The 22,590-nt window shown below is 40.1% G+C and overlaps 1 protein-coding gene across 2 annotated transcripts in view; it reads left to right on the forward strand.

Moving 5' to 3' along the window:
• The first annotated feature begins 1,533 nt into the window (after positions 1-1,533).
• CACNB2 (calcium voltage-gated channel auxiliary subunit beta 2) overlaps positions 1,534-22,590 on the forward strand; it is a 220,072-nt gene continuing 199,015 nt past the window's right edge. The window contains exons 1-2 of one of the 2 annotated variants that reach the window (XM_042043654.1): positions 1,534-1,830; positions 12,162-12,254. In XM_042043654.1, the coding sequence (XP_041899588.1) occupies positions 1,732-1,830; positions 12,162-12,254 (192 nt within the window). In that variant the 5' untranslated portion in view covers positions 1,534-1,731. The remainder of the gene's footprint in view (positions 1,831-12,161; positions 12,255-22,590) is intronic. The other variant, XM_042043652.1, reaches the window with a different exon arrangement.

Consider the following 22,590-nt stretch of genomic DNA (forward strand, 5'->3'; position numbering starts at 1 on the left):
TTCCTTAATAATGATGATGGTCACAAAAAGTAATTCAATTTAAACAATCTAATTTGTAAGTGACAAAGCAACAGCTACTTCAAGGACTCTACTAGAAGGTGAAGTATGCATTTTTCACACCAAATGTCTAAAAAGAAAACATCTTTTTGGTTATTGCCACTTGGAGAACATCTGGAAGCAGTCCAGGCTCCAGCATCTTTATAGTTTCAAGATCGTTGAGCATCTCTATTGAGCAACTTGAATGAAAGTTAAGCAATAAAGCTACACTTTCACTTTAAATTAAAGTTCTGTTTTGTCATTGACAACAACTTAAAAAATTCTGGAAATTAATTTTGAAATTTTGTCTTCAAAACTAAATATGAAACTTTTTGGACAAGTGAAAGTTCTTCAAACCTCAGAGCACTTCCACTTGCAGAGAAAGCTAATTCCTTCACAAAAAAAAAGAGCAGTTCCTGTAAGATTTTCACTATTCATATGAGAAAATCCACAGGGGTAAGCTAATTCAGAAAGGAAGCTGATTAGCTATTATGAAAAATGAAATAAATCAGCCATGCAATCTGGACAGCTTGAAAGTACTTCTTGAAATTGATCTGGCTTTTGTGCTGGCTTTGGTTTGCTGGCTTCTTTTCCTGAAAGTGACTTTTATTGCTTTTAGTAATGGCTGTGATTTTAAGTATGTGACTTCAGGCCAGTCAGTTTCTAGACTGAGTTTTCAGTGTTTACAATCAGCTGGTAAGAGATTTCACAAGCCACCACAAAGTGATTCTGAAAACATAAGTTTGCCTCTCATGCTTCATGGAGCACAGCTAGGTCCCATCCAGTGAAGATAAAGAGTACAGGTACCAGCCCACTGTGGGCTTTATGGGGTCAGAGGGTTTAGTCTCTGTCAGGACAGTCATTAAATTGGCTGTCACAAAAATAATCTGTCATTCATAAATAATGACAGATCATCTCAGGGGTGGAGGGTGATTTTCCCAGATCAGTTTTCGAACAGGTCTTTCAAAAGCCTCCTGGGGGGTACCCGATAGCACGATTGAGACTGTGCTGCTACAGGTTATGTAAAATTAGACAGTGGGCTTCATCTCACACATTCCTTGTTGATATGTGCACGGGAACCTCCAAGTACAGGCAAAACCCCTATCAAACTCGAGAGACCTATGGAACTTTCTCTGTGGAAGTGCCGGTTTGCTCACTAAAACCAGAGGTCTTGCTCGATGCGGGCTGAGGCAGGCGGTGCCGTGCGGCCAGGGTCCAGACGTCCGGCAGGGCTGAAGGGAAAAGCAGGGCCTGACCGCACCCAGCGCACCCCGGTCCACAGCCCCGACTCGGCTGCTCGCCGCTCGGCCGCGTTGGGTCCGACGGGCGCGGACGCGGCGCCGCCCCGCCGGCGCTGCCTGAGGGAGCCGCTCGCTGTCACTTTCCCTCTTCCCCACGCGCCGCCCCCTGCCCTCCCCCGCGCCCGCCGCCGGCGCTGCCCCGTCCCCCAGCGCCGAGCGCTCCCCGCCGGCAGCAGGCAGGGCAGGGCAGAGCGGAGAGGAGCGGAGCGGAGCGGGCAGGGCAGAGCCAGGCTGGGCAGGGCCGGGCTGGGCAGGGCCGCCCGCCCGCTCCTCGGCATGGCCGGGCGCTGAGCGGCGCCCGCCGACCCGGCTCGGCTCGGCTCAGCACGGCTCAGCACGGCTCGGCTCTGTCCCGCCGAGGGTCTCGGCGCCCAGCCACCCGCTCTCCTCGCCAATGGTCCAGAGCGACATGTCCAAATCGCCTCCCAGCCCGGCGCAGGAGGTGCAGATGGAGCTGCTGGACAACCCCCTGCCCGCGGCGGCGGCAGCGCAGGTACCGCGGGGCTCGGCCGGGGCGGCGGCGGCAGCGGGGCGGGGGCGCGGAGCAGGGCGGCGGGGCTGCCGGAGCTCCCCGTCCTTCAACTTCGGTCACCGCCGTCGGAAAAGTTTGACGGCTCCCCTAAGACGCCCGAAACCCCTGTCTTCGCCCCCACCCTCAAATGCTGTTTAATTACATACATGGGATGCTCTGTGCCGTAGAAGCATCGTAAGTCAAAAGAACCTTGCGGTTGTTTGGAGGATGAATATGTAAGAATACGTTGCTGTTAAGCTGCTCTTCTGTACATGTATTACTCGCAGGCTACGGCTATTCTTCCCTGCTCCAGTAACCTGTTGTTTCTGTACCTGATGCTTACCACACACAGCTGAAACCTCCTTCGTCTGTTCCACGGGCTGGTGACAGTCTGTAGGTGAGGGAAGGCGATTCACGCCAGTAGTTCATGAGGAATTTTGGGGAGGCTGAAGGTGTTGAGCATGCTGCAGATTTAAGCTGCTCGATTTCCGTGCAGAAGGTGGTTGTATCGTCATCTCAGAAATTTTAACAACTCAGTTCATGTGCACAGTGTTCAGGTGGATGTGTGATGAGAAGGAGGCAGGGTAAGGCACACTTAGTAAAGACTTTATAATTTGAAAGGTTGTTTCTGTTTAATATATGAATGTTGCATAATCTTCGAGTTTGCAATAGTTGGCTACAAAGACTTCAGAGTGCTGTTTTTAAACCCAGTAAAAGGGTGGTAAAATCTGATTGTGTGCATTTCAGATTACAGACGTGCATGGTCTTGTTAGGACAGAGGTTTTTTTCCCTTTGGGGTGCAGTTTTTACTGCTGCTGCCAAAGCTATCTCTGATGCCTTGTTTGAGAAGGTGGACCAGCTTCATCCCAGAAGTGCTGGATTGACAGAGGAAAATGCTGTCAGTCTGTCAGCAGTCTTGGTGATTGATCTTACCCAGGCCTGGTGACAGCAGAACAAAATCCAGGCACTGAAGCAGAGACTAGGTGAAACTAAAGAAGTGTCTCTTTGGATGTGAATTTGTCTGTAGCCTCCAAGCACAGAACAGACATTTCAGTAGGGCCATATGCTTTGCCAGCTTCTCTCGAAGCAGTGGCAAGGGAGCTAATTTCTGACCTACAAATCTCTGCCTTTTTATATCTTTTCAGCCCTAAGCATAGGATCAGCAACTGTCAAATCATATGGTGCCTCTCTGCTGTGGACAAATGTCAAATACTGATCATAAAATCGATTTCTCACCCCTTCTTTTTACTAGGCTTGAAGAACCTCTGTTTAGAGAGGAAGAATAGTTTGCTAACACCCACATTATTTATGTTTCAGGTAATGCATTTATGTTCTGTTTTATAAAACAGGCTTCTGAACATTCACAGACAAAAAGATTCACTTTTTAAGACAGTAATAATGCAGCTTTTTGGCTCAGGGATGATTTTAAGTTTTTGGTATCAAAGTCATCAGTCAGAACAGGAATCATCTTCTCAATATGTACTTGTTTTAGTCATACATAAACCTTTGGTATAGAGGAAATAAGATTATGGAAACAAAAGAGCCCTTTGTCTGTATAATAATACAAGTTAATTACTTAGCAAGCACTGCATTTAGAGACAATTATTTTGATTTGGATCTTTGTTCCATGAACATTTTAAAAAAATCTATATTGTAAAATCTTGCTGCGTTAGAACACACTCCCAGAGAAGGGAGGCTTAATGAGGACATGTGAATCATCAAGTAGATTGCCTGCAGGTACTTCAGTTACGTGTACCACTATCTTTTTCACTAAGATACTTGAATATCAATCCTAGAAACATTTCCTGCCAAATGATCTGTCAGGAAAAAAAAAAACAACAACCCAGCACGCGAGCTTATGGAGTGATGTCACTCCTAAAAGTGTTCATTCTGAAGTGCTTCTTCTGGGAATTATGCTTTAGTGAAGTATTATTGAAGAGCTTTTGTAGAGTTGTACCAAGTATCAGCACTTCTCTTATACAAGAATTTTACTTTTGCTGAGATTTCTCTTAACCTATCCTGACATCCTGGTCAATATCTTGGATTGTGCCTGTCCATCCATTTTGGCCAAACTTGTCACCACGTGGCAGAGGAGTGAATGTAGTTAGCACTCTAGAAGTAGTTCACTTAAAAGGTAGTTAAAGATGTGAAATATTGTCATACAGCATCTGTGTAAAATCTATTTCTTATTTTCATAATGCATTTTCCTAACAAGATCTGCAAACTGAATAAAATCTCTTTGGGTGCTGATCATGACAGTAATACTGTATTTTTTCCTGGGAACTTCTTTGCAATTGTGACAAGATATTGGTGTATTTTTCTGTATTGCCTAAAATTCTGTGGCTTTTAGGTCCACATTACTGTAGAAACATAGTCCTAGTTATATATAGTTCAGTGTGATCTTGGTCTTAGATGGAGTTGCAATATAGTTTCAGATGTCCAGTTTTTTCCAGGCAAATCTGCATGCTAACAGTTACACTGTGGACTTATTCACAATGTCCAGGTGTATGTCAGTGCAAAGTGATAGTTTTAGGTGTGGCCCTTTTGTAATAAAATCAGCATTTGGTTTTATGAAATCGTAAAAGAAGCAAACTGTTCAAATGTATCAGTGTTTGGTGATCAGTTTTTTGTTTTTTGTTTTTTTTTAATCAACTGCAATCTTCTTTTTAGTTCTTTATTTCAAGAACCCCTTTATTTTAGGAATCCAAATTAGTAGAATATTCAGTTTAATAATTTTAATTAACCCAGATACTAGTCTGATTTTTTTATAATACAACATAGCATATTAATGTCTTTCATGGTAACTCTTAGTCTCTCTTCTTTTTTCCCCTCCCTCCCTCCCTCCCATGTAATTTTCTTATGATCCTACTTTGAAGTCCCTCAGTCCTCAAAAATCATTAGATTCAATTTCTATTGCTGTTTTCTCATCGTAAAGCTTCCTGTGCTGTGCATTAGGGAACGTCATAGCAAATCAGATGAGTAAATTACACAAAGATTTTTCAAAGAAAACATAATGAAAACTTCTATCAAGCAACTACAGACTACCTTGTGGAGGGAGAAGGTATCTTACACTGGGTGAATTCTTTCCTATTCTTCATTATTTTCCTTCTGTTCTTTTTCTTGCCTGCTTATGCATCATCTGTCAGTGCACGTCCTAACAACCTGACACATTTTAAGTGAAAGCAATTTTCTTCTTGATTGTTTTCTTCAGCTCTTTCACCTGCATTTAGATTTCCTCTGTTACATGGTGCTGTTAAGTGCTTCTGCCTTCCAAGTCTAAAGGTTTCATCATCCCTGGAGTGCTTGGCTTGTTTTCCAGCTTGCATTGCTGAGGGTAAACTGAATGCATGAGGCTAGGGGACAGGCTTGTTCAGTTTTCCTTCTGTATCAACTATGATTGATGTTAAGGTGAGTTTTAGAGTCATGTGCATGTGATGATTCCAGAAAATCAGCTTAGTTACAGGCCCTTACTCTGGCTGTTGTCCTTCCTGAGTTTCCAGCTACCTTCTCAGTTGCATAGCACCATCCCTTCACTGCCTGTCTTGTGGTAATGAGGAATGGAAAGAATATCCAGAGATTTATTCTCAGCAGATTAATCACACTGTTCTCTGCTGCTTTCAGCTGAGTTGATTTATCACAATTCATACTATGTTTACCTGTTCTTCAAACAAACATTTTGCAACCATGTATTTCCCAGTACTGACTTGGAAGAATACTTTGTAAGCCATAAACGAACAAAATTGATATCCCTTTGCTTACTTAATAATAACAATACCCATTCATTATAGAGGTATGGAAGGTTTTACTCTCCTCTGGCAGCATCCCTAGAAGCCAGATCCAATGTGGCAGCAATTCAGTGGAGCATATACAAATGAAGAAGAGATAAAATCCAGTTCCATTCATTGGACTTCCTCATGGCCCTCAGCAAGGGGTAGTGCTTTCTCTTCAGATGTGGTAATCTCCTTTCAGTGTTGTATTCCTTACTGACAAAAATAAATTTTAATACTCCGTCACTGAAGAAAGCCTTTCAGGTTTCAGCTATTACTTTTCCGATGATTCTCCTCTGCTCTTTGGGGGTTTTTTCCATTACCCTGTACTCAAGCAGTGAAAGGTGATTTTGCATACTCACCTCTTCCAAAGATATTTTCCACTCGGGTATTATACATTATCAGCATAAATGGGATATAGTAGTTGTTCTTTGCATTATTCTAGAGTGTAAAATCCCTCTGAAACAGTTCAGTGCTTTCAGTCCTAACTTATTTGTGTATCTGGTAACCATCTTCTAGAGGCAATCTCTGGTTTTGTCTTGTTTTGTCTGTACAGATGAAAAGTTCCTGTGCTGTTCCAAGGCTGGAGTCTAAGTTACTTTTCTTCTGCTTCTTTTACTCAGTTCTTTCCTGTGCCAGGATAGAAGACTTTATAAATCAAGGAACCTGCCTCCAAGGGCTTGCCTTGGTCTCTGTCCTCAGGGTAGCAGACCCTTAGCAGAGGGAAGCTGTCTCATAGTTGGCTGTTGGTCCTGCAGGCATCCTTCTGTCACAGTCGGATTTCTTTCTGTTTGCTTGTGTCAGTGAAGTACAGAAATCTGTGGAGAGCAGGTGGGGAGGTACAGGCACGTGGCCTACAACTATAGTTGCCAGTTTTAAAAGGCTGCAGGAGGCACAGTGGGGTTTGGGCATGAACTTCAGCCCCTTCTGCTGTTGTGTGCTCCTGTTTTGCTGAGTTGGGAGCTGACATCTTCATCACTGGCATTACAAATAGATGTGCAGCAGGTTTGTGCCGAGGTGGGTTTCCAAGCCACCGGGGAGGAGGAGAGCCAGCCAAGTTCCCAGATTCTTGTCTGGCAGGTGGAAACTGCCAGATGACCTGGTCTGAGGCCAGGGTGAGAGCACTGGGAGATGGCTTACAAGTATAGGAACTGGTGAGAATAGGGCTGTTTCTAGATGCAGTGTTGGCAAGGCTTTATCACAGGCCAGCAGAAAAGAGCATCTAAGATTTAACCATTACAGATTGCTCGGCAGAAATTAGTTTTCTTTCCTTTTAATGGGGAAAAAGAAGCATCCATCAAATACTTATTTATGTATTATATTTGCAAGTTTTGAGAAGTAAATTATTTGTGGAGGCTTAAGGTTTTTTGTTTGGATGGATTTTTGTTTTGGTGTCGGTGTAGGATTTTATAAATGACTGTGAAATGGACTTTGCAGACTCATCCCTGTAGCTTGCATGAACTTGATGACTGTATATGGAGATCCTCAATTTGATAGGATTCCTGATAGGAAGTCCTGTTATTTCTGAGTTTTGTCCCAATAGCAAGTGTTACTTGTTTGGAAAAATCCAGGTTTTGAGACCTAAGCTGGGGATTCTTTTCTGCTGTGGTAACATGAGTCTGTGCTCCTCAGGCAACTTTTTTGCTGAGGGTATGTCACAGAGCAGAGTGCCTGTCACAGGACTGCCCTGATGTTGACCATGTAGGGTGACTCAAAACCCCGCCCCTGAGGTGGAGGCAAGCCAGGATACATTGCTGTATCCTACCTTGCCCTCTTGCCCTCATTCCCGTCATGGAAGGGAGCTGGGGAGTAGTGGGGAGCACATCGCCAAGGTCTGTGTACATCTCCCAGCCCTTGGCTGTGTGGTCAGAAGCCTCTACTCCTTTAAGAGATTAGTATGATTTCTTATTCATGTCTTTTTCTGTTGGGTGAGGGTGGAGGTGGCTGCAGCTATGCAGCTGATGCTGGAGGGTATCATTTCTGAGTGGTGGCAAGCCTGGCCAGTGGCCAGAGAGGGCCCAGGGGGCCTCACCCATAGGAACATTTGTTGCCTTGTTGTAAGGAATTGCTTAAAGTAGCAGTGACTGTTCTTTTAAGGAGAGGATGGAGCTGGGTGTGTATATTCTGCACTGTCCTGACATGCTATTCTGGGTATGGAACATGTACATCTTTAAATATTTTTGAAGCTTTTGCATATGGAGAAATACTTAGTGCATTTTTGCGTTTTTGACCTTCTAGCAATTCCCTAATCCTTCAGGGGGTCACTTTTTACCTTTAGGTGTTCTTTTGATTTTTGTAGTTACATCCGAGATGATTTAAGATTCGTTGTAGCTCTGAAATTTTATTTTCTGGTTTTGTTTTCTCCAATTTATTTCTTGCATCTTTGTTTGGGGACCTGACTTGGTGTCAGTGACTCTACTGCCTAAATCATCTGTGCCCTTCCTTCATGAGACCAGTTTTTAAGGGTTTACCTCTGCCACCTGCCATCAGTCTCAATGACTGGTGCTATTTTACCTGTGACAGATAGGTAAAGTTCAGACTCATCCTTTTTATAGTCCTCACCACTGCTTTGCTATAAAATACCATTAGAGTAGTTACTGGTGAAGGGCATTTTAAGACTCTCACTGAAGATCAGTTCCCTGGTTGTAGATAGTTGGGAGTTTTAAATGTTTTATATTTCCTCTTCCAGATGATAGTATTTTGCCTACAGGGATAAACTATGCCCTCTGCTTGTCATGTGTGTTACAGGATTAAATGTTACAGATGCATGTTTTTTATGTGTTGAGACAGAACCTCATTAAAATTAAAGGATTTCACTGAGCAGCATTGATCTCGTCTGTTTACAATAACAAGTAATTGTATATAAAACTGTTAATTATCAGAAAACTGCTATGTATGCCTTTAATGCTTCATATGATTCCCACAGTTCATTTGATTACATGGGTTGAATAAAGGTTGTACAATATACTTTCTAATCAGAGTTGGAAAGCAGAGTCTTTCTTTGCTTTGTTAAGACTTGGTTGATGAAATGTTTTTTACAAAACTACCTTAGTTTGTTTTTGGTTTTGGTTTGTGGTTTTTTTTTGGTAAGGTTTCATGTTGTTTTCCAGGTATTTTATGAATCTTTAGAACATAAATGTGTGTATTTTATTTTTCGTCTCTGGCAACTCAGCCAATTTTAAAAGAATTTCACACATCTGACTAATAAACGAAGCTACACTTTTGGTCTTGTAAACACATGTATATGTAACTTTATGTTTGTGTAAGATGTTCTGCTAAAATCCATGAGAACATTACTGTCAGCAAACTTTTTATATAAACAGGCTTGTTCACAGGGCTGGAGTCAGTTGTATTCAGATCAGCTGGGGAAAATTATGGTGTGCCAACCCTGCCCTGCTGGGTTTTGAGGTTGCCACCACTGGGCACTGGAGACATCACAGGGGTGCTGAGGCATTTGCTCTCTGGTAGTTGTTCTGTTAGGTACAGCTACCATATAGGTTAAGAACACTGCCCCGTGTTGCTGCTTTTACTGGCCAATGTCCTCATGTCGTGATTCAGCCCTTTATTTTTAGCTACCTAATTGCAGCCAACTGCTGCACAGAACACAGATAAGGGAATGAATTTTAGCATGAAAATCACAGTAACATATTGGGGAAAAATGTTCTTTTTTTTTTTTCTGAGAATTGAAAGTACCTGATAGATGATTACTTTTTTCTTTTTTTTTTTTTGGTCAAAGGCCTCCTTCTCGCATTAAGATCTTACGGAAAAAATACACAGGCATTTCTGACTGTGGGAATAAGCTTGAAAGGTGTGGAAGACAAAGGTAGTCCCCGATTAGCATCGTTTAAAATAATGAGAAGAGTCGTCATATCCCAGTTTTCCCACATACCAAAGTTGTCCCCCTTTTCTCTGACTGAAAATTGGTCTGTGCAAAGAGGCAGGTGTGAAACTGACTCTGCCTACAATCTGTAGCCATGGCCTGCCATCATGTCAACAGGTTTTTTTGTGTTTAAAGTTAGTATGTAGCTTATGCTTCTAAATAGTTTTCACTTACAGAACACTAGAACAAAAATGTGCATTTTGCTGTGCACAAAAATCCTCCTCAAACTGAAGAATCAAGGTGAGTTTCAGCCTGAGCTGCATCTGCTGTGATGCTGCCAGAAATAAATGCTTTTAGTCATTGCTACACAGATAAAATGCATACTTCTCTATCTGTGCTTGTAACATGTTCTTTTTCTGTTCTTACCTGTTTTATCCTTATCACTCTAGACTCAGTCCCTCTTTTGCCTTTCTCATAATTTTTTGTATTCTCAAACTGAGCACTATGATACTTCAAATAAAATAAATATTGTAGAAACTGGAGACAAATACAAAAAATGTGACTGTGAAAGAGCATATGTGTACATTTTTTAAATTATCTCCTTGGGAATTACACAATATTGTACTGTACACCATTTATGAAATTGCCTAGTTAGTGTGATCCTCATGTAGATGCATTATATGCTTTATAAATGTTAGAAATTCTTCATTTTTTTGTAAGTATATTTCTATATTCTTCCACAAAAATTGTAGGAAAGGAGTTCAGAATGTTTGTGGGTAGCCACAGTCTGTTAACTCAATAGGAGCCATTCATAACAGGTAAATTTTGATCTAAAGATGTTGTTTTATTTGTAGAATACTGCTGTGTATTTACTGTACTTTTTGTGTATTTTAAGTACTTCAATATTATATTAGGTGGAAGAGTATATTAATTATGTTAGGTGGAAAAAGATGGTTCTGATAGAACTGTCTATTATAACTGGAAAATATTTTTAACAATTTTCTTGTAACAGTGGTTCTAATCTACTAATTCTTACTGATCTAGGAAGACCATTCTATTACCAAAAAATTCTTCTATTATAAAAGATTCCTTTTAGAAATGCAACCATGTAAAACTATTCCTGATTGAAATTTATTTTTGTACTTTAAGACCTGCTGGGTTACTGTCCTAGACTCATCAGAAAGTCCTATTTTCACCCCCATAATGTGCAGCATGCTGTTTTTGTTATAGTTCTACCCTGACCAGCACATGTAGAATCAGTTGGGGTGCCCTTCAGAAATTTCTTACATGGCTGTTTTGCGGTTTAGAAGAAATCATATGAGCTTGGAAAAATGTCTTTTCCATAAATCTACTTTTTGGGGGATACAACATTGCTTTGTTGTAGGTCATTGTTAGGTTAGTGACAAAACAGATACTACTTTTACTGAGGGTGCGTGTCCAGCTGACAGAACTGTTGTTTCTTGAGTCATCCTTTCTAAAAGATTGGTATATTAGATTTCAACCAGTGCTCCAAACTCGCCCAGAATCAACACAGATACAGTTTGAGATTGTTCTCTTGCATCTTGTGGAGGCATGTTACCTGGATTTGTCAAATGATCTGAAGTTAGTAGTGGCTCTCTGTTGTCGTCCTCAGATACTCTTAGATTGCAAAATATTCATCATACTTACCATACGTGTTACTGATAAGAACAGCACTCAGATTTTGAAGAAACAATATTAAAAATCTGCCAGTATGAGATTTTAAGTGTTTCAGCCTGCACTGGAGCCCACTCTTCCCTACTATGAGAACCAGTAAACTCAGGCCCAATGCTCTGAAGTTGCCCAGCCCAGAGGTGGTGTTGTGGCACAGTTTACAGTCTACACAGTTTGAACTCATTTACACAGAAATAAGTGGTTGCAAATAACATAGTTTTGAACCATTTCTTTTTTTTTTCCTTGCAACTTATTGTAAAGATATTTATTGATGATCCACTTTCAATGCACAGAGCAAATAGCTTTTTGTGGACACATGCCTGCATTTGCTGTGTTTCTAAACCATGATTTTATGTGTTTCTAAACCATAGTTTCAAAGTTTTGTTTCAGCCAACTGTAGCTTTCTCTTAATGTCTCTTTAAATTCCTAGTAGATAAAAATGATGCCTTTGCTTTTTAGTTGCGTATTATCCCTTACCCAGTTATAAATATAGTCCTTTTTTATTGTTATACTGCTTTTACTTTCTTGAACTTACTGTAAAAAATTATTATTGTGAAATCTCCCTCAGTTGTAAGATTGTGTCTCAATCAACAAGTTGTTTTTCACTTCTTGTCATTTAATGTTCCCTCAGCTGACTTTGCTCGTAGCTGTGCTGTACTGGAGACTGCTCCAGTGCCTCCTGTCCTACCTTGTTTATTTAAACTAGCTGCACAACAAACTGTACTTTTTAATCACTGTGACTTGGATGAATAATTCTACATCTCTGTGAGTCTATAAATGCTTTTCGAAACCCAAATGTGAAAAAACCCCAACAACAGCAAAACATTTAGGGCTCAATTGACCGAGCTTAGTGAGCACTTGCACACACATCCCATCAGTTACTTACTGAATATGTGCTTATTGATTGGCACAAAGCTGATAATCTGAATCCCTGCTAGCCTAGGAGACACAGGAAACTTTCTTTGCAACACAAACTAATGCTGTAATGCTGTTTCTCTAATCTGTGTTTTCTTCTTTTTTTTTTTTTTAAACAGTCTTACGGTAAAGGGGCAAGAAGGAAAAACAGATTTAAAGGATCAGATGGGAGTACATCTTCTGACACTACCTCCAACAGTTTCGTACGCCAGGTATGAGTTTTTCAGCTTGTGAAAGACTGGATGGCTTGCTGGTGTAAATGTTCAAAACGTAATTTTAATTTTTTTTTTGGTAAGTTGTCTAATCAGAGTGATGCTGTAGTCTGAAAAATAGCAGAAGTCTTTTCTGGCACAATGAAAAATATTTGGTTGCTATTGTTTTGATCTTGGCATAAAAATACTTTTTCTTTTCTCATTCATTTCCATGTATAGTAGTTATCCTTATTTTTGTTACTCTAATGCCATCAGGTGATTAAAGCTGGAGGAGGAGACAGAGTCTGATGGAAGTGCCTAAAGTGTCACCACGTGGAAGAAAAAATCAAAACCCTAACAATCCTCAGGGTTTTCCTGCTTAAAATAGTGCTGCATGAGGCAGTGTTAACCTAGACACTTTCCTCCCACATCCCAGTGTTATTTTAAGGCAGGGTTGGAGGGAAAATCCCTGGCAGCATTTGTCCCCATTGCACCGATGCTGGAAAGAGCCTCTAGAAGATGGGGTGGTGTTGTAGGCTCCCGTGCCCTGGTGTCTGTGTGACTCCTTCAAAGGGAGAGATCCTAGTGGAACATCATGGGGATCCCAGATCAGTGTGGGTGCTTGGAGGACAGCTCCATCTGGCCAGGAGAGGCTATCTGGAAGTGTATCCAGAGTCCAGCGTGGCTGTGGCTGCAGGACAGTGCTGCTGAGACTGTGCTTTTGAGGGTGTGTGTCAATGGGCGTGTGGCTGACAAGTTGGAGAGCAGAAATGGTACCCAAAGCACCCACAGTGACCAAGCCTGTGCAGAGTCTGAAACAGAGTTCTTCATGCCCAGCTGATTTAAGCCACGGTATTGTCAGTGCAGACTTTGCCATCTTTTTCAGAGAGGTTCTGGAATTTGGGAGCTTTCATAGCAGAGTTTTTTGTTTTACCATAAGCAGGCATCACACCTCCTTCTCTACTGGCTTGTTTTGCATGTTCCTTCATCCCCAAACATTTAATGACTCCACGGATGTTGCATTGATTGTATCAGTACACATCTTCTGTTTACAAAATTGTTCGACTTTGTCCTGCTATAATTGTATTGGTAGGTTTTGTGGTAGGCTGTGGATTTGATAAAGTCAGGCCCTTATTACATTTCTGTGTCAGTTGGACATAGACATGAAATATTAATTGATCATGGGCATGGCAGTAAACAATATCAAGGTGGAAACCCTGGATCAAGTAAATTACTTGTTTGGGATATTTTGTCCTGTCTTAAAATACTGTGAAAAAATCCAGTCCCAGTAGTGGTTGAGAGTAGCAAAAGGATCTCCCATTTCCAAGGAATCTTTGTAAGGAATTCTGTGTTGCTGTTTTCCTTAGCTCCTTGTGGATATTCAATTCAGCCTGGAACATTTTTAGCAGAGTATGAGTGTTTATTTTACACCAGCTGCACATGCTTCTTTGCCTTTCTTGTTTACCTAAAAGAAATCTGAAGTTAGTTTCAAGTATATCCTCTTGCTCCTCTTGTCATGGTGGGGAGCAGGGAAAGGAGGATCCACAAGGAGGTGGATCATCAAAAAAGTAGTGATGTTGAGGTGGGCTTGTGTAGTCATTGGAGATCTGGTTGTCTCTACAGACTGTGAGCCACGATTTATCAAATCTCCAAAACTAGCATAGAAAGCAGGGTTGGTGAGCTGTAGTCTAAGTGTGTCTATATCTTTCTGAGGGTTCTAAAGGGAGTGTGACTTCAAGTGTAGATTTTACAGAAGAAATAAATCAAAATCCCTGAAATAAATCAAAATTTAGTAGTTATTTGAGTGATGTAATACAAATGCTTAAAAGGTGAATAGGCTTCTGTGAAAAATCAGAGATTTCATAGATAGCTGAAGCAAAACTCAGTTTTGAAATGCTATTGTCACTGAAGATAATGAAGGGATGTTAATGGATAAATGAATTAATGAATAAATACATTATGCGAAATTATCCAGAGTAAATTACAAAAAAATCCCCACAAAACATTCCTAGCAAGTAATGTACAGGCAGAGCTGTTCAAGATGTAGCAGATAAAAGAGAGAAATGCCTCTTCACAGTTGCTGCTGAGAGGTTTGTGTCAGAACTTGGATTGTGCCTTCAACAGGCTTTCCTGCTCTGATTCTTCTCCTGGGACAGTTTGGTTTCTCTTGCACTAAGTAAGAATTGCCACCAACATGACCAGGGTGCCCAGTGCTCCAGGTATTAAACAGAATGGGGGCAGTTTTCTGCTGGCTCAGCTGCTGTGCCCTCCCCAGAAACCCTCTTGGTCTACATATTGTTTGTCTCTGGCTATCTGGCAGGATATTTTACATGGTATAAATGAGAATAATTGATTTGCAATAACCATTTATTTGTAGGGGAAAAAGTAAATCCATTAACTTTTGTGTTTCTCCAAGATGGATGAAAATTGCAGAAAAGCAGGGCAGACATATGAATTTAAACCATATAGACTCAATGATGTTCATTTCTTGTTATTTTATTTTAGTGCTGTCTTAAAACCAGGAAGTCAGTTCTTCCTTAAAAAGGGATTTGTGGAGTTATTTGACAGTGGTTTTGATCTAGACATGGGATATACACAACCTGTTTGTTTCAGCAATGCTTATGATGCCTATAGCTGCCTTTTGTTTCTCCAACCTCCTTTCCCTCTCTGGGTTCCTGTTTCCTTTCCCATTTAGTTCTTAACTTGTCCCGCAACTTTTATGTGCATCTCTACAAGTACTCCCCTCTGCACTGAAGAAGGAATCCTGGGATTGTCCTGAGCATTTGTCACTAACATCTGTCTGCATTCCTCATAAGGAAGAAAGAATGTTTGGAAGGAAGGTGTCATATTTAGCTGGCCTGTCCTTAAGCTGTGGGAGCTCTGAGAGGTGTGCAGGTTCTTGTCATAAGCATCGATGGAAAGTGGGTATTTCCTAACAGAGAAATATATTGTGGCTGGACAAAAAAAGACAAATATATTTAGTCCTAAGGAAATGTTATGCACATTGAAGGCAATTGAGGTTTTTGGCAAGAGCAAGGAGATAGGATTCAGTCTTTTGAATCCACAGAGCTGCTGGGCATTTAAGTTAAAGCTGCTGCAGGAGGGAGGGACTTCATGTCTGTTGCTAACACAGATAAAGCATTATTGTTTGTGTTTTAGTATTTCCTTAAGGACATACTCCAGTATATACCTGGCAGCTTTCCTGCTATGCATACCACATGCTACAGTAATAAAAATAATGCCAACTTTGTTCTCTCTCCTTCAAATGAAACCAAGTAACATTCAAATTGCTTGAAAACTCCTGCTGTTATATAAGAAGAATGAAATGTGCTCTGCACAGCCCTGTGTGCTATGATCTTTTCCATTTAAATCTGTTTTGTGGAGTGCTGAAGTAGAGCAGAGCAATCTATCCAGTATTGTTTCTAATGTGTATAAAAGAAGGCTTAAACTGGAGCAAGAGCATCTGTATACAATATAAAAATTAAAACCCCATTCTCTTCAATCCAGTTAAAGCTCCTTTGTGCTGTGAATTTTATGTATTGATATAGATTTTTATTTTAATTTTTACTTGTGACGCTATAAAAGCTACGAGATTTTAGGGTAATGTTTTGGATCATGTTCTATTTGTTTGTTACAAAAAAAAAATGTTTGTTTAGCTTTCTCTCCAGCATATTATTGATGATATTTGAGCTTAAGAAAATAACAACAATTTGTCTTTCTTTTTATTTGGTAGCAGCTACTGCTTGTCTTTTCAATAGCAGGAGAGGGAAATTTTTTCCTCTCTGTTTTCTTGTGAAGTTGTATTGGCAATTAAGCTGTGTGTTTGAAAAGCAGAAGCATCATTGCACACCAGTCAGCTCCTAACTGAATATAATCAGTTGTCTTTAGGGAGCTAAAGGACATTGTGTTATATAGTTTTCATCATCTTTTTTGAGCTTTGGAATGATAAGCAGCTTGTTCTTAGGGTTAGTTATGAAAGAATGAATTGGATCTGATCTCTAGTTGTTGCCATTTTGACTGATGCTTGGTAATGATTTTGTTCCCGAGGGTTTCTTCAAAATACGGATCAGACAAAATAGTTTGCACATGACACTATGGCACTTCCCAGGAACATTATTTTGAGCAAATTGCATGTTCTGATAGCATTACATATTTTGTGGTTGTGCTTTGGACCCGTCTTTGTCAAGGTTTTATTTTAAATCATAATGATTAATCACAGAGGCAGAATAAGTTGTTGGGATTTTTATGTATTTCAAAGGCAGATTAGATTGTGAGATAGGCTGTTGTCTATGGACCAGCTTACAGAAATATTTAAGGTTTTACAAATCTGGTTTTTTTTCCTTTAAATATTGGCTTGATGCCTGTTATACTGTGTTCACTCAAAAACACAGCTATAAATAATTACGTAGGGAATTCATTATTCTACTACTTTCCCATAAGGACGTTTGCCTAGCTGTGTAATTACCTATTGAATTTTATGAATGGTAGAACTATGATTTTCTCTAAAAACAAATTTGAAAATACTGACTTAGTTTTGCTCATAAACATGCCTCTTAATCTTGATTTCAGCAGAGAACTGGGCAATGTCAGAAGTGTATTCCTCTTCTTTTAATTGTGTTTTTTCTTCCAGATGTAGAGCTTAGCTTTGATTTTTAATTTTTTTTTCCTTTTTGTGAGGGGAAGAGCTTATGTATTCAGCTCATAGATGCAGCCTGCCAGTGAAGTTATGCATTTACAGGCTGAGCCACAAAGAGCTGTGTAGAGTGGGCACAGATATTAGCTTTGGTCTTCACGCCTGGTACCAAACAATCTTAGGCTGAAAACCTGCCACTTTTCCCTGCTAGGACTATTCCTGCTTCTTGAAGACATATGTGAACAAGATTGTGTCTAGCCAGAAAATCTAAATAAATAATTAAAAATAGGGCTCATTTGCCAATTAATATATTCTTACATCCTTTGTGTGTCTTAAATTATGAGACTTATTTTGCTCGTAGAGGAAAAAGGAGCTTTTCAGACTTGCCATTAGCCTTTGCCCATAACAAAATGAGGTACGTGAGGCACTTTTAGAGGTATTGTGCAAATACTGATTGTAAGACATAAAAATATATACCTACTGCTCAGCTTAATTTTCTCATCTCCTATTTCTGATGCAAATGTCTGGGGTTGTTTTGTTAGGTTCAGATTTTTTCTGGTCTCCTTCTGCAGATTTCACTGAAAGCCACAGCAGTGATGCTTGTGGCCTGCGCTTGCTACTGTGGTTGCACTGAAGCCTTACACCAGTGATACATTCTAGAACGTCTGCTTATTTGAAACACATTAGAACTGTTATTTCATGGGGAATTGATAGAATTGTGGTGCTCTCTGTTTTTCACCATAAACTGTAAGTTATTGAAAGAAATGCATTGCACTTGGATAAAGCCACCTTACAGTGAAGTTGGCATGTGGAGTATGATGTCTGTACTGCTCTGTTCTTCTGGTGTTAGAGGAAGGAACCAAACTTTCCTCTGAAGGCCAATGTGTGACTTTAAATCATGGGCAGGCAGTGTAGTTTAGGGTGACCTGCTGTTTGTACTGAGCAGTGTGAATCAGTTTTTAGTCAGATCGAGTGAGACTGCCTTTATTGTGATCCTACTCTAGGAGTAGTACTAATATGGGAAAGAAACTGGTTTTTTATGTATTTCTTGTTGTATGAAGTATACCAAGTTCACAGCAGGGGTGAAGAACTTAGAGCAGTGCAGGGATTCATAAGAATATGTCAGTTCAGCTGTTGATGTAGAGTTTCATTTATGGCTCATAAACGAATAAATGAATTGTTCGCAGTTCCTCAGTCATGTGGTAAAAAGCAGTTAGATGGGGAGTGGGAGGAGGACAGCTTTTAAAAGAGGCCTGGATTGGGAGCATGGGGCTGGAGGAAGGGGGAGGGGGGAAAGGGACTTTCCCTTGGCAGTTGTGGAGCTGCAGACATGGGGGAAAAAAAATCACATTAGGCTCATTGAACTATAGATTTCCTTGGCTGTAGTAAGAGCTTGAAAAGTCTCCTTTTTTGGCCTGGAGAGAATAGAACAGATGCCCCTATAAAGTATGGGATTTTGGCAGGCATGACTGGAGGGGAGATGGCTGAGAAAAACCCAGCAGAAAGGAAGTTCATTTGTGGACTTCAGTTCTTTCATGGGCCCTTTTTTGCCTCAAATGGTTTCTAAGAATAGAAATCAAAATGTTGCCATGTGTTTAAAAAAACTCCACACACCCTCTAACCAAAACAAACAGGCAAAACATCTTAATGCTCTTCTTACTTGCATTTACACTTCTTGTAGCAGGGTAAGAGAAAATTACTGTGGAGGGGGGACAAAACTAAATGTAATCCTTTATTAAAAACGGAAGGGTAGGAGCTCTCTTTGTAGCCTCGAATGGGTGTACATGTTTGATGTTACTCTGCATGCTGCTGAAGTCAACCCATCCTTTTCCAAGCAGCAGTGGAAATTTTGAAGATGGGCCTCATTTCTGATGTCTGCTGAGATGATTGCCAGCGTTGCTTTGGAGTTTGCTGAGTTGATGGGTGGGTGTTGAGAGGTGTCTGAGAGGTTATATGAGGCCTGCTGGGAGAGAACAAGGGAGATGCAAGCCCTGAATGTGGGTGGGTGGCATCCCTGGGGGTGGCAGCTGTTGAACCTCCTCCTTTGACATTCCCATTGCTGCTGTCTTGACTGCTGGCTGTGTGCTTCTCTGGGTCTGTGAGGGAGAGGAGGAATGGGGCTTTCCAGTTGCTCAGTTTCTGCCACAGCCTGCACTCAATCAAGTTTGGCAGCATCCGATGCATCATTTTGTAGCAGGACATTCAAAAGGTGTGGCAGGACTTGTGCATCGCTGAGCCAGAGAGTTTCAGCTAGTGACAGAGCTGCCTCCATGCAGAGGAGGAGGGGCAGGAGGCAAGGGCTTAACTGTTGGGGCAGGCAGAGATGTGAGGGGGTTTTGAGCATTTAGTCAAACTGATGAAGGTAAAGAATGATCTTTGCAACTTTGTTAGAGATACAATTGGAGACTCTTCCATCATAGTGGATGGCATATGGAATGAGCAGAAAGCCTAAACACTGAGTTAGGCTTAAGCCTTTCTCTGTGTCCAAATATCTTTATAACTGGTGATTGCTCTCTGACAGTCTCCATCTTTCAGTGTTGTTCTAATCAAAGTGGACTTGCAAGAGCTGAACCTCTCAAAAGCCTTGCAGCTTATTGCCTGTATTTGCTGCTCTCTTGCATGGGGTATAGCAGTAGCTCCAAGAAAAAACTACGCAGATGTAAACAGTTAAGATCAAAATTAGGAATAGGATTGAATGAGAATCAAGTGTTTTGTTTTATTTTGTCCCCTGATAATATTTCTCCCAGAAAATTCAGTGTGGTTTCTAGTTCTTGTGTGCAGCATTGTCTTAATAAATTTGTGGTGAGATGCAAGGTTTATTATATGCTATCATAGATGTCTTCTAGTTATAGTAAGAATAGACATACAAAGTATCTGCAATGGAACAAGGTTTCTGATGCATATATTTATAGCTAATGCAGACACTGTAAAAAAATGTTTTATGAAGATAAATGCAGTATTTTTACAACTTTTTCTTATGGGCCTATCTAGTTGGAAATTTTTTAACAAGGTCTTAAAATATGGGGGTTCTTTTTAGATGTAACATGTTTTAAGTCACTTGCAAAATTCAGTTTATAATTACATGTAAGTGCATCATAAACAATTTCTTAGTTCCTGAAGTATTTTTTGTAATTTTCAATATTGCATTGATTTTCAGGGTTTGCATTTATGCTGTGTGGTTTTGATTGGGAACAAACACCTAACAAAAGGGAACAGTTTGATCCTCTGTAAAGCAAATATCATCTTCTGCTCCAAAACACGAGCGATTCATAGGAAAATAACTGCTGGTTGGCCAATGTGCAGCAAGCTGCTTCAGTTTCTCTCCATCGTGAAGATGAGCTGCTCCCAGTCGCTGGCAGGGCTCAGGGAGTAAAGAAAGATCCTTTGCAATTAACCAGGGGGTGTTACTGACTCTTTTGTCTTTCACGATACTCCACCAGTACATACCTGCTCCAACTCAGGAGTGCTTAGTTTTGTCCCTCACTAAACAGATACACTGCAAAAGATATGTGCCATTTCTGTTCAATTAGTCACAAAATTGCCAGTTTTATGGGCAGTTGCAGCAGAGAGCTGTCTTCTCTTGGGCTATGTGTTTAGACAGTACTTCCAGCACTGATTATATGTTCCTGTAGACTTGAATGTTGTTTTTTTTTTGTGTGATCTCACTCAGATTTTGCTGGAATACTAGGTTCATTGAAAAGATTGGTGCTCCAATACTTTTAAACTTAATTGTAAGTCTTCTCAGGAATTTACAATAAAGTTTTTTTTTGTTATCAAATTGTAGAGTGACATCCACATGAGCACAATTAGTGAGTGTTGTTTCTACTGATGGTCACATAATATTTTAGTTCCTGAATATGACTGGCCTAAAAAGAGTAGGACCTGAAGCAGTCCTAGGTATATAAAAAACTTCCTTAAAATCTGATATTGTAGAATATATGAATTATTTTTCTTCTGCCAAAGAAAGTCATTAATAATGCTCTTGAGATGTGCAGCATTCATTCTAAGCACCACATAAACCTGTAGTCCCCTATGTGTTAAATGGCCTTCATCAGATGGTTTACTAAGAGGATAATCAGGTCTTGGATAGGAAAGAGAACTTTTTCCTGCAGACAGGTGGGGAGCTGAAAGAGGGGAGGATGGATGAAGTGAAAAGGAGAAATATATTTATATATGCCTTTGATATGCTTCCTCCTATTGTCTCCACTGGTGTTTTTGAGTTTTCAGTTGTTTTGCAGATTGAACCTGGGGAGTCTGTTACAGGGTGAAAACTAGCCTTCTCTTTTATGCCATATCACCTTTAATTGCTGTGTCTTTTATTTTAGAAATACAGCTTTAAGCCATGGTTGATCAGATGGCTCTCAAAAGTGTCCTTATCAGATCCTGCTTTTGCGGAGACTGAGCTGAAGGCAGAAGTCATTGTTCCTGTAGAAACAGCAGTGAAGCATTGCTAGTTGGGTTTATTTTTCCTACAAATGGTGAAAAGTATAGCATATGTTCAGTAATCTCCCTTAATACTTTTCTAAAAACATGTTATTGCATGTGTAGTTCTCTGAAAAATCAATTATTCTTTGTCCAGCTTCTTTGACCTTATTTATTTTTGAAGAATTCTTTTGAAAACAGTAATGTGTCAAGGAAATGTTTGTTTATAATAAGCAAAGATTAAATACTGTTTCAACCTTGTCCTTGAAATAATTGCTGAGAAAATTGCCAGAGTTAGTAATAGAGTTTAATCAGGACTTGGTTGGTTTTATACATCTCTTTCCAATGTTAGCTACAATTTATCCATCATCTGCCATTTAAACTGAAGTGGAAATAAGATGCTTTCCTAAACTGCTTGTATTGTTAAATAAAATGCTGAAATAATATGTTAAAGTAAAACCTCCCATGCTTAGGAGAAATAGTGTTTGCTCAAACTCCATAAGCAGTTTGAACATATTGAAGGTTAAAATGTGTAAGATCTTCAAGTTCCTGTTACTATCTGAGAACAGTGAACAGTATTTAAAATGCTACTAAAACATGACAAAGAAATGAAAGCACATCAATAGATTTGACCAATTATGCTGCTAATATACTTTAAAATCTGAATGTAGAAAATTATTCAACACTTTACACAATAAATAAGTGTGATGATAAAGTATGGTGTTGAGATAAAGCCTTGGAATGAGATGACACAGCCAAGGGAAAGAGAGACAGCATCATTCTGAGGCCCAAGAAGCAGTGATTCATTGGAGATAGTCTGGGAGAATTGGCAGTGTGCCATGGGCTTTTTTAATGGAAACAACTTCTCTCTGGAAGGTTTAAGATTTTTTTTTTCTAGTCTTACTGATTAATTGCTTGTAAGCAAGAGCTCCTTAGAACAATGCTTGAATTTTTTGCACAGTGCTCAGCCTCTATATGATATTTATTTTAGAAAGATTCCTGGTTGTTTGAAGTACACAGGAGTATCACATTTTATCTTGCAAATATTTCCTACTCAGAGTTCAACTCACAATTTACTTAATTTAGTCCCATTATATGCTTAAAAATCAATGTGGTAAAATCCTGTTTAACACAGGATTTGGGATTTGATTTGCTGTTCCTTCAATCAGAAATCTGCTTTCTACTGTGGCAAAATCCATTACATCAGCCCAGAGCTCAATCCTTACACGGCACTCAGAAAATCCTTTGGTCTCCTGTGACATGTGATGTCACTCCCTCTTTGTTATCCTTCACCCTCGTATT

Source organism: Corvus kubaryi, unplaced genomic scaffold (assembly GCF_017639235.1).
Source record: "Corvus kubaryi isolate FWS band 111438036 unplaced genomic scaffold, C.kubaryi_AGA036_p1.0 37398, whole genome shotgun sequence".
Taxonomy (NCBI): domain Eukaryota; kingdom Metazoa; phylum Chordata; class Aves; order Passeriformes; family Corvidae; genus Corvus; species Corvus kubaryi.